The sequence below is a fragment of the Lynx rufus genome, unplaced genomic scaffold, assembly GCF_022079265.1.
Source record: "Lynx rufus isolate CCGP_SWC_20201006 ecotype Redwood Valley unplaced genomic scaffold, mLynRuf1.p SCAF_4, whole genome shotgun sequence".
Lineage (NCBI taxonomy): Eukaryota > Metazoa > Chordata > Mammalia > Carnivora > Felidae > Lynx > Lynx rufus.
In genome coordinates, this window is record NW_025814856.1 from 2,490,477 (window position 1) to 2,503,731 (window position 13,255).

A 13,255-nucleotide genomic window follows, 5' to 3' on the forward strand; every position below is an offset into this window, starting at 1 on the left:
CAGCAGAGGGACACCTGGCTCCTTCTTCTGCCCCCAAAAGCTACTTTGCGTGCTGTGTGACCTTGGGTACATGACTTCGCCTCTCTGGGCTTCAGTTTCCTCATCTGTAAATTGGGGCAGGGATAGTCTCCAGCCCCTGGGCTGTTGGGAGGGCGAAACAAGTTCATGGGGCATGTAAAACCCTCAGCCCAGGGGTTTCAAAGTGATTGTCCTTTAAGTGTGCTGCCGTGACACAGGGACGTGGGAAGTGTTGGAGCTCCAGACCCGAAGTCACCGGGACCACGGACGGATGGGGAAAACGAGGCCCAGAAAAGGGCTGTGATTTGTTCCGAGTCTCACAATTTCTCAGGGATTAATAGGGGTTGGTGCTCTGAACGTGCCCGCTTGTCCCTGCTCTGCCCCCAACGTGCGTCCAGCCCCCATGGTGGCCGGCCTCACCAGGGTCTGTTGCCACCGCTCTGGTCGCAGGCTCGCTCACACATGCACCCATCTCCCAGTCTGTCCTCCCCAGAGAAGCCACCAGAGGGTGCCTGTGAGCACTGGAGTCAGATTCCCACCCCACCCCACCCCCATCCTCTGCTTGCTAAGGGCCTCCAGGACTTCCGCCTTCCCAGGGAAAAGCCCAAGTCCTCCCCCAGGCCCACAAAGCCGTGCATCCCCTCCCCTCCTCCTCTCCACCCTCTCTCCCCCTCGCTCACTCTGCTCCAGCCACAAGGCCTTCTCGCTGTTCCTCCAACATGCCAGGCAGGGCTCTACCCCAGGGCGTTTGCACGAGCTCTGTCCTCTTTCCAGAAAAATCACCTGGTCCTCAAACTCTTCTCATCCCGGCCAGCTCCTCTTTCTACAGGCCTTGGCTCTAACACGGGCTCCTTACACCCCCACTGGCCACTGGGTCCAAAGTTCCCCCCCCCCGGGACACTCCCATGTCACTGTTCATTTCTTCTGATGTCTCTTCACTTTCTGAAATTATCTCTGCTTCATTTGATGATTCATTCACTGCTCCCTCCCCTCCGATTCCGACTGCACGGATGTATTGGGTGCCCCTACTGCACTCCAATGCAGGCACACAGTAGGCACCCCATAAATGTTACTTGAATGAACCAAATGGCCTGTTCACTGCAGCTGTCCCGTTATTTGCAGCTAGCTCCCGCGCCGATGATTCGAAACAGTCTGTCCACGAACCCACGCCACCTTGCAGCACCTTGGAAGCTGATTTCAGGGGCTCCTCCCCGGGTTTGACGTCAGTGCTACGAAGGCCCTGGCAAAATCTGAGTCAGCCACTAAAATAATAAGTCGTATCTGACGGCCTGGGTGAGTCAGCCAGGCCCGCCCTCCTGGGCCCCAAGAAAGGGGGAAAAGGCTTGCAAAGTTCATGTTTGCCGGAAGCAGTTGGGTGGGAGGGGCCAGCAGCTTCCTGGCTTAACCAGCTCAAATTTGCCTTTCCTTCCCTTGGAAATTACAATCTCCCCACTCCTGACCTGTGTGACCTTGGGGACCAGAATTCACCTCTTGGAGCCTGTTTTTTTTCTCTGTAAAATGAGCCCAATGATGTAAGCCTGTGCCCCGAGGGCGTTCAATTTTGGGGATTCAAAATAGGTTCAAGGCCGCCTGGCAGGCTCAGTTGATCAGGCTCTTGATGTTGGGGTCCAGAGTTCCAGCCCCAGTCGGGCACAGAGAGTACTTTAAAAAAAAATACCAATAGGGGCGCCTGGGAGGCTCAGTCGGTTAGGCGTCCAACTTCGGCTCAGGTCATGATCTCACGGTTCGTGGGTTCGAGCCCCATGTCGGGCTCTGTGCTGACAGCTCGGAGCCTGGAGCCTGTTTCAGATTCTGTGTCTCCCTCTCTCTCTCTCTGACCCTCCCCTGTTCATGCTCTGTCTCTGTCTCAAAAATAAATAAACATTAAAAAAATTAAAATTAAAATAAATAAACAAATAAATACCAATAAAAAATAAAACAAAATGCGTTGAGATCTTTAAAGCCTCCGGAATCCGTAAATGTGAGTAACCCACGAATGTTAATTCTACTCCTTCCCAAAGGTCTGTGACTCTGAAAAAGATTAGCCCCCTCCTCTCCGGGCCTGCCATTAATGAGCACTTACACTGCCCCTGGAGCGTGAGTGTGTCGCAAAGGATCTGCGGACAACCTTGAAACACTGGCATCATAAGCCCCCTTCCCCGATGAGAGCTTGAGGCCCCGCAAGCCCAAGGCTCTCGCCTAAGATCGCATGGTGGGATCTGAGCCCAGAATGGGGTAGTTGGGGGGCATCAAGGCAGGACCCCTCCCAGGCAAAAAAAAAAGGGGGTTTTTACAGCAATCAAGTAATAAATGTCCTGTGTCTTTTCTCTCCACATTCTGTGATAATGGGAACCAAAACTTTCGGCAAAGCACACTGCCCAGGAGAAGACTACATTTCCCAACTTCCCTTGCAGCCAAAGGGACCACGTGACTACGCTCCGCCCAATGAAATGAGAGAAACAGCGCAACTTCCGGTCCCGGCGTCTCCCTTCCAATCCCCTTTTTGGGGGAACACTGGACGTCTCCGGGAGTGGAACGGCACTGGAGAAGCGTTCAATAAATATTTATTAAAGTCGAAACACACTTCCCACATCCCCCAGCCCACTCCCCGCCACCGCCAGCACCCGGGTGAGAATCCGCAAATGCCACCACCAACTCCGCACCGCCCCCCCCCTCCTTGCGCGCCAGAAAGTCGCCGGGGCCCATTTTGCGCGATTTCCTGAGAGACGAAGGTCTCCCCAGCGATGTCCTGAAGGTTGCAGACGACGTCGCGCTCCTCCTCCCGCCCCGGGCGCGGTGCGGGCGTCCCCAAGGCCGGGGTCACCGGTCACTCCGCGCCCTGCGTCTTGTCCTCGGGCGCCTGGGTCCCTCTCTGGTTCCACATGTGGTTGTTGAGGCCCAGCTGCACCATCTGCGCGTGGTGGATGATGAGGGGCTGCAGCCCCGGGCTCTGAGGGGGCGCCGGGGGCTGCGGGAAGGCGGGCGCGGGTGCCGGGGCGCCGGCCAGCCACGGGGGCGCGGGCGGCGGCGGCTGGTGGCCCGGCCAGGAGGGAAAGGGCGGGGGCGCTCCCAGGGGCCCCGGAGTCCCAAAGGGCATGTGGCTCCCGAAGGCCACCCGGAGCGTCTCCATCTGCGCCTGCCAGGCCGAGTGGCTCTGGAAATAGGCCGAGCAGGCGGCGTTCAGCGCCGAGACGCGCTGCCGCTCGCCCTCCAGCTGCTGGCGCTGCTCCTGCAGGGCGCGGACGTCCTGCTCCTTCCTCCAGTGGGCCCTGCGGGCTCGCAGCCTGTGCGGCTTGAAGGTGTTGGCCACCTTCCTGGCGAAGATCTGGGAGCGCTCGTCCAGCCACACCAGGCTGGTGAGCAGACTGCAGGTGTGCGGGCTGAGCTGCTCCAGCGAGCTCTCCAGGGGCAGGAAGGGGATCACGCAGTCCCCGCACTCGTGCCGCGTGAGGCTGTTCATCAGGGACTGGCCCGCCTGGTGCAGGCCCAGGTGGCAGTCGAAGTTGGGGGTCAGCAGCAGGAGGGTGAAGGCTGAGTGGTCGAGGGCGTCCTGCAGGCAGCGCAGGTGGCCGCGCCCGGGCACCTGGAAATCCTCGCAGAAGGTGGCGCCATCCGGGACGCCCAGGCTCTCCAGCCTCTCTCGGACCCGCAGGGCAATGTCCTCGTCCGCCCCCGCGTGCAGGATCACAAAGTTGTAGAATTTCTGCTCTGGCTCCAACTCGGGGGGCGGGGGGGCACGGATTCCAGGCGGCGGAGCAAGCGGAAGGAGGGATGGATGGAGAAGGGCAGGGCGCGGAGGTCCTCGGGGCCGAGGGGGTGGGGGGGCATGGGGGGTGCCTCCGGGAAGCGGTATCTTCTACGGGGAGCGAGAGGGGGGTCTGGTCCTTGTCAGGGCAAGTGGTTTTGGGGGGCAAGGGGAGAGATGCGGGGGCTGCCAGCACGTGGCTGCACTCCACCGGGTAGCGGGTGCCGCTTTCCAGAGCTTTGGGGGCGTCGGGGTGGCCAGTGGCGCTTGCGTCTGGGACCACCTCAGGAAGTCTAGGGCCCGGGCTGTCTGGTGCCATCGGGGGGCCGGCAGTCTCTCCGGATGAGGGGTCCTCCAAAGAGGGGCCCTCCGATGAGGGGCCAGCGGTCTCCCCCAGCAGGGGCCCGGCAGTCACCCCCGATGGAGGGCCGGCTGTGTCCCCAGGTGAAGGGTTGACAGCCTCCTCGGATGGTGGCCAGCTCACTTCCTCAGGCTCCTGGCAGCCTGTGGGGGCAGGTTCAGGTTCGGGCCGGGGGCCTGCCCGGGGCTCCTCACACAGCTTGCTGGGCGCACGACAGCCGCGGTGCTGGCTGAGAAGAGGCATGGTGGGTGACTGGCTAATTTCCAGGTTGCTGGCAAGGGAGGCGGGGCTGCTGGTGGATCTCAGAGAACACCCTCTGCTCCAGCCCGAAAGGCCCTCGATGGGCTTGGGAAGGCTGCGGGTGCCCGAGGGGGACACCGAGGATGGCGGGAGGCAGCCCCGATCGGAGCGAAGGGGCTGGAAGCTCCCGGGGGCCCGGATGACGCCCCAGCCGCACCGGTCCCGGGCCTCTCCCTGGAGCTCGGCCAGCCGGTGGTCGTCCCTGGAGCTGAACGTCTGGAGGGCTGTCTGGTAGGCCAGGTCCCGCACAGGGGCCGGGCACAGCTTCTCCTCGGCGAGCAGGTGGTACACCCGGGCGATGGCCCAGGACAAGTCTGGGGGCTCCTCCGGGGCCTCGGCGCTGTCCACGCCGGCCCAGCGGCGGGCCACGAGCCGGGCCACTGCGTCCGCCCTCAGAGCTTCCAGGGAGATCCTGGCCTCCGTCTCCTGGCCCAGCTTCAGAAGCACCATGGCGTACAGGAGGTCTGCCCCTCGGCAGCCCTGGTGGACCGTCTTCAGCTTGTGCTTAAGGTACAAGAGCTTGTCCTGGCCTGCGGCACCTAGAATGTCGAAGGCGCCGGAGAGCGACGGGCCCGTGCGGGCCATGGGCACAGGTGGGTGCAGCCGCGGGCAGCAACACTGGAGGCTGGAGGCATGTTCCGCAGCACCTGCCTTCCTGCATGCTGGGTGTCCCCCGACGTGCTCACCCCAATCCCACGGGGGGACCGTGGGGCCGACCTGTGGGGCGAGAGAGACACCGTCAGAAACGGGGCAGCTCTGGGAGGGGTCCAGACGCCCCCACCTGCCTGCCTTCAGCGCCAGCACAGCCTGCCAGGGTGACCTTGAGAAAGACGCGTCCCCTCCCCCGCCTCCATTTCCTCCTCGGCGACAGAGAGCCGCCCACACTTGCCTGGTGTCCCCCGAGAGGGCGACGCTACGATTTCCCCCACCTGCAAATGGCAAAATGTGTCCAGAGACGTGAGGTCCCTTGCCCAAAGTCACACAGCCGGTGGGTCACGGAGCTGCGTGCGCAGCCGTAAAACTCCACTGCCTGTTGGGAATAATAATAAGCCCCCTGCTGGGATCGTTTCAGGGCATTGTGCTGCCATAGCCTTATGGAAAGTTCCGAGCCCCGATGCCTGGAAGTCAGCAGGCATCCCATACGTGTTCGCTAGGGAGGTGATCAGGCTCCCAGGTGGCCCCCAGGGACCCCCCATCCTGGCATTCACAGCCCAGGGCGGGGCTTCCAGCCGTAACCCAGAATCCACCTTTGTGACCGACAGACCTCGGCAAAAGTGACGGGCTGTCACCAGTGACATAAAACACCAGCTTGGTCACTCTCTGGCACCCCGTCATGTAAGGAAGCGAGGCCGCCCGCCATGAGCCACGTGAGGGGGGCGGCTTGGGCTCCCAGCAACTCCAGCCCCGGTCGAGCCTTCAGATGAGGCGGCCCCGGCCGACCGCTTGACCGTGACCTCATGAGAGACTCCAGCCAGAGGCCCCCAACTCACCTTCCTCCAGATTCCTGACACCCAGTCTGTCTCTGTGTGGGATGATAAGCGTTTGTTGTTTTTATTTATTTTTAAATATGTTCTCCTATCCCGTGGGTTGCCTTTTCACTTTTTATTTATGAGAGAGAGGGCAAGCAGGGGAGTGGGGCAGAGGGAGAGAGAGGGAGAGAGAGAGAGAGGGAGGGAGAATCTCAAGCAGGCTCCACACTCAGCACAGAGCCCAAGACGGGGCTCGATCCTACGACCTGGGATCACGACCTGAGCTGAAATCAAGAGTCGGGCACTCAACCCACTGAGCCACCAGGCGTCCCAGCGTTTGGTGTTTTTAAACCGGGAGGTTCCGGGATAATTTACGCAGCAGCGGCTGATACGGGCCGTGCTGATGAGACACTAGCCATTGCTGAGAGCCAGCTCCGCGCGTGACCGGGCTGTGGCTACTCGTCTTCTATTTCTCAAAAAGAAAGAAAGAGGAAAAAAACGCCAAGCTGGCTCTTGCTCAGACCCTTGCCTGAGCGACACTGTTGTCATCTTCAACTCTCAGGCCCAATGGCACCGTCTCGGGAGCCCTACACATCCACACCCGTCCTTCCCAGTCTGTCTCGCCCACGTCACCTGCTCCCCCACAGTGCGTCACGGGTGGACGTGCCTTGTGCGTTAGACTTTTTGCGTTTGTCACCTGTCTCCTGACCCCGGGGCACCAGAGGAGGGGGCTGAGACTCTCGTGGCCCGGAGCAGGGGCCTAACAAATACTTGTGGGATAAATGAATGAATGATTGGGGCCAGAGCTCCTATGGTCCCAATGTTGTGGATGAAACCACGGGCACAGAAAAAGGCCTTTCCCAAGTGCGCACGACAGATGCTAGGGACACTGTTCCAAACCTCGGAACTTAGGTCACCGGCTGCTCAAAGCAGGTCATATTCAGATTTAGAAAAAAAAATGCCACTTCAGATCCATTCCAGGAGGCTGAGGACACTTTCACGGGCCTCACTGCATAAACGATTCAGGATTTTTTTTTTTTAAGTGCATTTTGAGTAGATACAGGCCATTCCAGGGCCCCAGGGCCAAGGTCAAAGACTCCAGAAAGGTTGGGGACGGCACGGGGAGAGCCAGCACTGGGGGCAGAGGTGCAAGGCGGACGGGACTGAGCCGACGCAGGGAGCAGGGCGGAAGAGAAGCGGGTGAGAAGGGGCAGGGGGGTGGAGGGGGCAGCGCTGGGGGGAAGGATGTAGAGGCAGGTGGCTGGCTGTTTCAGAAATAGAAGCGGCCTGACATGCCGAAGTGCTGACTGGGGGGCGGGGGGCGAGACAGCACAGCCCCCCCAAAGGCCACCGACTTCCTCGCGTGGAGGACAGACAACCCACAAGTGAGGGACGCTCACAGCATATCTATCAGCTGGGGACGAACGCCGTGGAGAAACAGCAGACGGGAAGGAGGGTCTCGAACCCCATGAGTCAGGGGTGGGTGGCTGAAGTTTTAAACAACGTGAATCAAGAAGGCTTCAACGATGACAGAGATTTCAACAGGACGTAAAAATGGAGAGAGTGAGGGGCGCCCGGGGGGCTCAGTCCGTTGAGCATCCGATTTCGGCTCAGGTCATGATCTCGCGGTTCGTGGGTTCGAGCCCCTGCGTCGGGCTCTGTGCTGACAGCTCAGAGCCCGGAGCCTGCTTCGGATTGTGTGTCCCGCTCTCTCTCCGCCCCACCCCTGCTTGAGCTGTCTCTCTCTGTCTTTCAAAAATGAATAAACGTTAAAAAAAAAAAAATGGAGAGAGGACCCATAGGGACATCTGAGGGAAGAGAGGTCCAGGAGGAGGGAACTACGTATGCAAAGGCCCTGGGGCAGGACCAGCCCAGCTTGATGGAGGAGCAGTGAGGAGGGAGAAGGCCCCCACGGCTGAGTGGGTGAGGGGGAGAGAGGGAGGAGGGGGAGGAGACCTGGCGGGTAGTCCGGAGGACTTGAACTTTCACACTGAGGGAGGCGGGACCAAAGAAGTTGGAACCACCTTAGACCTGTCTAAATGTGGCGGCTGTGACTTAGGTGTGCCGCCACGAGGAGGAAGGACTCCGCGGGGCCACACTGGCTATTACTTCAAGGGAAGAAGCCGCAAAGGCAGAGTTTCAGGAAACTGCTAAGTTTTGTCAAGTGGGCAATCAATTCAAATATTTTTAAAACTTTTTAAATATTTACTTTTGAGAGAGAGAGAGGGACACAGAGAGAGTGCGAGCAAGGGTGGGGGGGGGCAGAGGGGAGAGGGAGACACAGAATCCGAAGCAGGCTCCGGGCTCTGAGCTGTGGGCACAGAGCCCGACGCGGGGCTCGAACTCACGGACCGTGAGATCACGACCTGAGCGGAAGTCAGACGCTCAACCGACTGAGCCACCCCGGGCGCCCCTCAATGTTTGTAACCTTAAGACCAAAAGCCTCTCTCTCTCTCTCTCTCTCTCTCTCTCTCGCCCACATAATCATGCAGCACACAGGCTTCAATGGCCGTGACCGGCTGAACTGTGTCCCCCTGAAAAATCCGTGTGTTGGAGCCCCGACCCCCAGGACCGACTTGATGTCTGCTCAGGTCCTGACCTCACGGGCTCGTGAGTTCAAAGCCCCGCCTGGGGCTCTGCGCTGACAGCGTGGCATCTGCCTGGGCTTCTCCTTCTCTCTCTGCCCTTCTCCTGCTTGGTCTTTGTATCTCTCTCAAAAATAAATAAAAACTAAAAAAAAAAAAAAAAAAAAATCGGCTTACGCACGTAGGTCAAATCTGTTTGAAATGACCAAGACCGCGGCTAGAAACACGGTCTGATCTGCCCCTTCCACGGCCGTGACCATGAGTCACAGGTCGACTGTTCTCTGCGCTCGCCAAGGACTCCTGGGAGCAGCTGTGTTTATAACTTAAAAGGAAAAAGCCAGATGTGCTGACATGCACCCTCCAATTTATTTGGGGCGGGGGGAGAGAGCCAGGGAGGGGCAGAGAGGGTGGGGGGGGGGGGGACAGAGGATCCGAAGCAGGCTCTGTCCCAAACGCGCCCAGCCCGATGCGGGGCTCGAACCGCACCACTGGCAACAATGGAGTCCCCGCGAGTGGAACGGCCCCCACTCGTGCGAGGGCCGAAGACCGCCTCCTCGGTGTGATGCCCGCCTGGAAGGAGTCACCTCCAGGGCAAGCGGGAGCAGTCGCTAGGACCCTGCCCTTGGGGTTCTAACCTCAGTTCTGTCACTTCCAGGCTAGGACCCTGGGCAGGCCGTGTGCCTACGGGTGCCTCGATCTCCGCATCTCTGAAATGGGTGCAGTGAGAAGCCCTCGCTGCTAGTGGTGGGGACCGAAGGGGTCCACGCCTGCGGAACGTCTGGAACAGCGCCGGGCACGACTGCCGCGGGAGCTGAAGCCCCCTCCCCCCCCAACCCCCTCTGGGAAGGCTCAGGCTCTGAGCCCGGCTCAGAATCGGCGAGGCAGGACTGCCCCGGGCCTGCATTCCCGCATTCCTGGCAACTGTCTACAGCCACCCGCCCTTCTCTACCTCCTCACCCACCAGCCTGAGCCTGACTCTGGCTGCACCAGCCCTGCCCGCCTCCCGGGATCCGCCCCCCCGCCATCAATGTTTATTGATTTTTTGAGAGAGCAGAGACAGAGCGTGAGCAGGGGAGGGGCAGAGAGAGAGGGAGACACAGAATCCGAAACAGGCCCCAGGCTCCGAGCCGTCAGCCCAGAGCCCGACGCGGGGCTCGAACCCACAGACTGCGAGATCATGACCTGAGCCGAAGTCAGGTGCTTAACGGACCGAACCACCAGGCGCCCCGTTCCTCTTCCTCTTTTTAAAGCGTTTTTAACCACATCTGGCTCCGGGCCATCCCCTCCTCCCCGACTCTCCCGCAGTCTCTGAGGTCTCTTCACACACTGGACAAATCTTTCTCGAGCACCTCGTATTGGCAAAGGGCTGCTGGTGCAGCCCCAGACGGGCAGAGCTCACAGTCTCGTTGGAGGAGACCCATAATAAACCTGACCGTGACCCGCTGCAGAGCATGGAACGGGCGGCGAAGAAAACGCGCCAGGGTGCGGCAGTGAGGAACGGGGGGAAAGGTTCCGGAAGCCTGAAGAGCGAGGGAGGCCTCTGGAGGGAAACGACATGTCGGTGGAGACCTGAAGGAGGTAAGAGAGCAACTCAGGTGACGATCTGGGGGAAGACGGTTTCAGGCAGAAGGAGCCGCAAGTGCAAAGGTCCGGGGGCAGGTCAGAGTCCAGCGTGTTGCAGGAATGGGGAGGAGGCCCGTGTGGCTGGCTGGCGCGGAGTGTGTGGAGGGGGAGGGAAGGAAAGGGGGCGGGGTCCTGCAGGGCCTTGAACGCCACGGGGAGGACTTGGGCTTTTACCCTGAGGGAGATGGGAGCTCTGGGGGGGCTGTGGGCAGAGGGGAGCGGGGCCTGACTCAGGCGCTCACAGGCGCCCTCCAGTGGCCGCTTCCGGAAGAACGGACTGTGGGGACCAGGGAGAGGAGCCTGGGACCTGGGGGGAGGTGACCACTGGCCCAGCCCAGCAATGATGGGCGTTGGGCCAGGTGGGGGTCTCAAGGAAGTGGGGGGGAAATGGTTGGCTTTGTGGGTAATTTGGAGAAAGGGAGAGGAGCAGGAGGAGGCAAGGAGGGTACCTGGGCTTTTGTCCTGAATGTTCTAGACAGACAATGAGGAGCTGCTTTGTGGTGAGGAGGGAGAAATCAGAGGTTATGTCAGTCACGACTCCTTGGGTCAAGTCCTGCCTGTTCCCACCCTCCCCCTTCCCTTCCCTGACCTCACCCCCTTCCACTCCCCCTTGCTCCCTCAGGTCCAGCCACACGGTTCCTTAAATATGCCAGGCTGGATCCTGCCTCAGGGCCTTTGCATTAGCTGTTCCCTCAGCCCAGGACACCCTTCCCCAGATAGCCACATGGCTGGCTCCCTTGCTGCCTTCAGATCTCGGCTCACACGTCACTTCCTCATCAAGGTCACCCTTGGCCACCCTGCCTAAAACTGAAGCCCATTCCCCCCACACCCCCTGCTTTGTGTTTCTCCTTACCTGACACGATAGATTTTACCTACTTTATTGCACAGGCACCACACCCCACCGGAGTGAGCACCCCTAAGACCGGGATGTGCGTTTGTCTTGTTACACAGCTGTACCTAGTGACTGGCACACAGTAGGTACTTAATAAGTCCTGCCGGAATCAATCAACAAATGGACAGAACAGCACCTGGCACACAGTAAGCGCTCAATAAATGTTTCCTGCTGACTCACCCCTCTCCCCAGCAAGACAAAAAGTCTAATCTGCTTTCCACCAGGACTGGCGCATAGCAGAGGCACGACTCACTCCTTTTGGCTAATGAAGAAATGTGACAGGGGCGCCTGGGTGGCATCTCGATTTCGGCTCAGGTCACGATCTCACAGCATTTGAGCTCGAGCCCCGTGTCAGGCTCTGTGCTGACAGCTCAGAGCCTGCTTCGGATTCTGTGTCTCCCTCTCTCTCTGCCCCACCCCCGCTTGCGCTCTGTCTCTCTCTCTCTCAAAAATGAATAAACGTTTAAAAAAATTATTAAAAAGAAAAGAAATACGACAAGGCACGGAAGGTAAAACGTATCTGGATTGCCTCTGAAAAATGTGCGGGAGACTGAAGGGGTATTCGTTCAACAAGTGTTTCCTGAGCATCTACTATGGACCAGACACTGAATTAAGCCCATGACAACCCTGTAAGTTAGGACTATTTTGACTGCCGAGTTAACACAAGAAAGGGAGGCACAGAGAGGTACAGCGGCTTGCCCTGGGTCACACAAGTGGAAAGTAAAGGGGCAGGGATTTAAACCAGGAAGCCTGGCTCCAGGGTTCCTGCCCTTACTCACGCAGCACCTACTATGTGCCGGCCCCTTGCCATGCCTGGATCTGAGGAATCCGCAAGCCAGGCCAGCAGAGAAGCTGCTGGAAATGCATTCTCTGCACTCGGCAAGCATCATCTTGCTTTGTTTATTTGTCCTGACGGAGGGCTCCGGGGGGGCCCTGCTTTGCCCCTACTGTGTGCCCAGCATCCTGAACCGGGCCTCCTGGCACGCAGCAGGTTGGTCACAAATGTGTGTTGAAGGATGAACACACGTCCCTATTCAGAGGAGGAGCCGGGCGCAAGCAGGTTTAGGGCCCACCCCCCCCCGACACACCCCCCCCCACACAACCTCCCCCCCAAACTCCAGCTTGCGTGGGTGTCCCCGCGGCGGCCCCTTCCCAACCTCCTACTTCAGCCACAGGGAGAGGGAAGAAAAGGCCCCGTGCGTGAGGCTCTCTGGGGCCACCCAGATCAGAATGTTGCCAGCAGCCATGGGGGGGGGGGGGGGCGACTTGCAGGGACACGAAGGCGAGGACCAGCCAACCAACCCTGTCCCCCACGGGAAGGGGTGGGGGTGCGGGGGCCGAGCTGAGGGAAGCAGGCTCCTGCCGGGGAAGGGGGTTCCGGGAGCCCCTGGACAAAGTGGTTTCAGGGCCCCGAAGGGGCTGGGGCCCCCGAGGGGCGAGCGGGAGAGGCGGGGCTTGCGGGGCTGGAAGAACAGGGACCGGGGAAGGGGGCTCCAAGCTCCCGGAGGAAATCAGAAACATGGGGTGGGGGGCTGGAGAGGAATGGGGGGGGGTTGGGGAGAGGCACCGGATGTTGGGGAGAAATCCGGGTAGGAGGACTGCTGGGTGTTGGGAGAAGTCCAGAAGAGTTGGGGAGAGATCGGTGGCGTTGGGAAGGAATTGGGGTGTTGGGGAGGGATCTGGGGTGCTGAGGAGCAATGGGGGGGTAAGGAGGAAGCAGGGGGTCAGGGAGGACCAGGGCCACCCGGGAGAGGAGCCGAGCGTTGAGGGGGACGCCGAAGAAGGGGCGCGAGGGCGCCATGAACTGGGGGGGGGGGGTGCAGCTGGTCGCGAACCCTGGGGAGGAGCCGCAGGCGTCGGGGGTGCCCCCCCCCGCCGACGCTAACCCCCTGGTCCCCCCCCGCCCCCGCCACCTACCCGGGGTCCCGCTCCGTCCTCTGCGCGGGGGCTGGTGGCCCGGCGTCGGGGCCCACGACTGGCGGAGCGCGGAGGGCGCTCAGACGGCTCCACCCCTGGCCTCCGCCCGCCCCTTCCGCGTCCCGCAGGGAGCCTGGCAGGAAGGTGAGGTCACGCTTTCCCGCGGGACAGGGAAAGTCCCCGAGACACCCCGCAGCGACGTCCCGCCCCCCCTCGCCCCCCACCTCCTCCCACCCCCGCTCGGGCTGCGGCCTTCGGCAAGTTTGGGCACCTCCCGGGCGCCGGCGCTGGGGACCACGAGAGGGACTGAGCCTGGCCCTCGGGGCGCCCACAGTCTGGGGAGAA

The 13,255-nt window shown here is 60.6% G+C and overlaps 1 protein-coding gene across 1 annotated transcript; it reads right to left on the reverse strand.

Annotated features, from left to right (window-relative positions):
- Window positions 1–2,755: 2,755 nt before the first annotated feature.
- On the reverse strand, window positions 2,756–12,989 carry TICAM1 (TIR domain containing adaptor molecule 1). Its single transcript, XM_047096438.1, is given in 3 exon segments — window positions 2,756–3,752; window positions 3,754–5,141; window positions 12,911–12,989. Coding segments are annotated over 2 exon segments (2,163 nt in total). The 5' UTR covers window positions 5,010–5,141; window positions 12,911–12,989; the 3' UTR covers window positions 2,756–2,845.
- Between the last annotated feature and the right edge of the window lie 266 nt (window positions 12,990–13,255).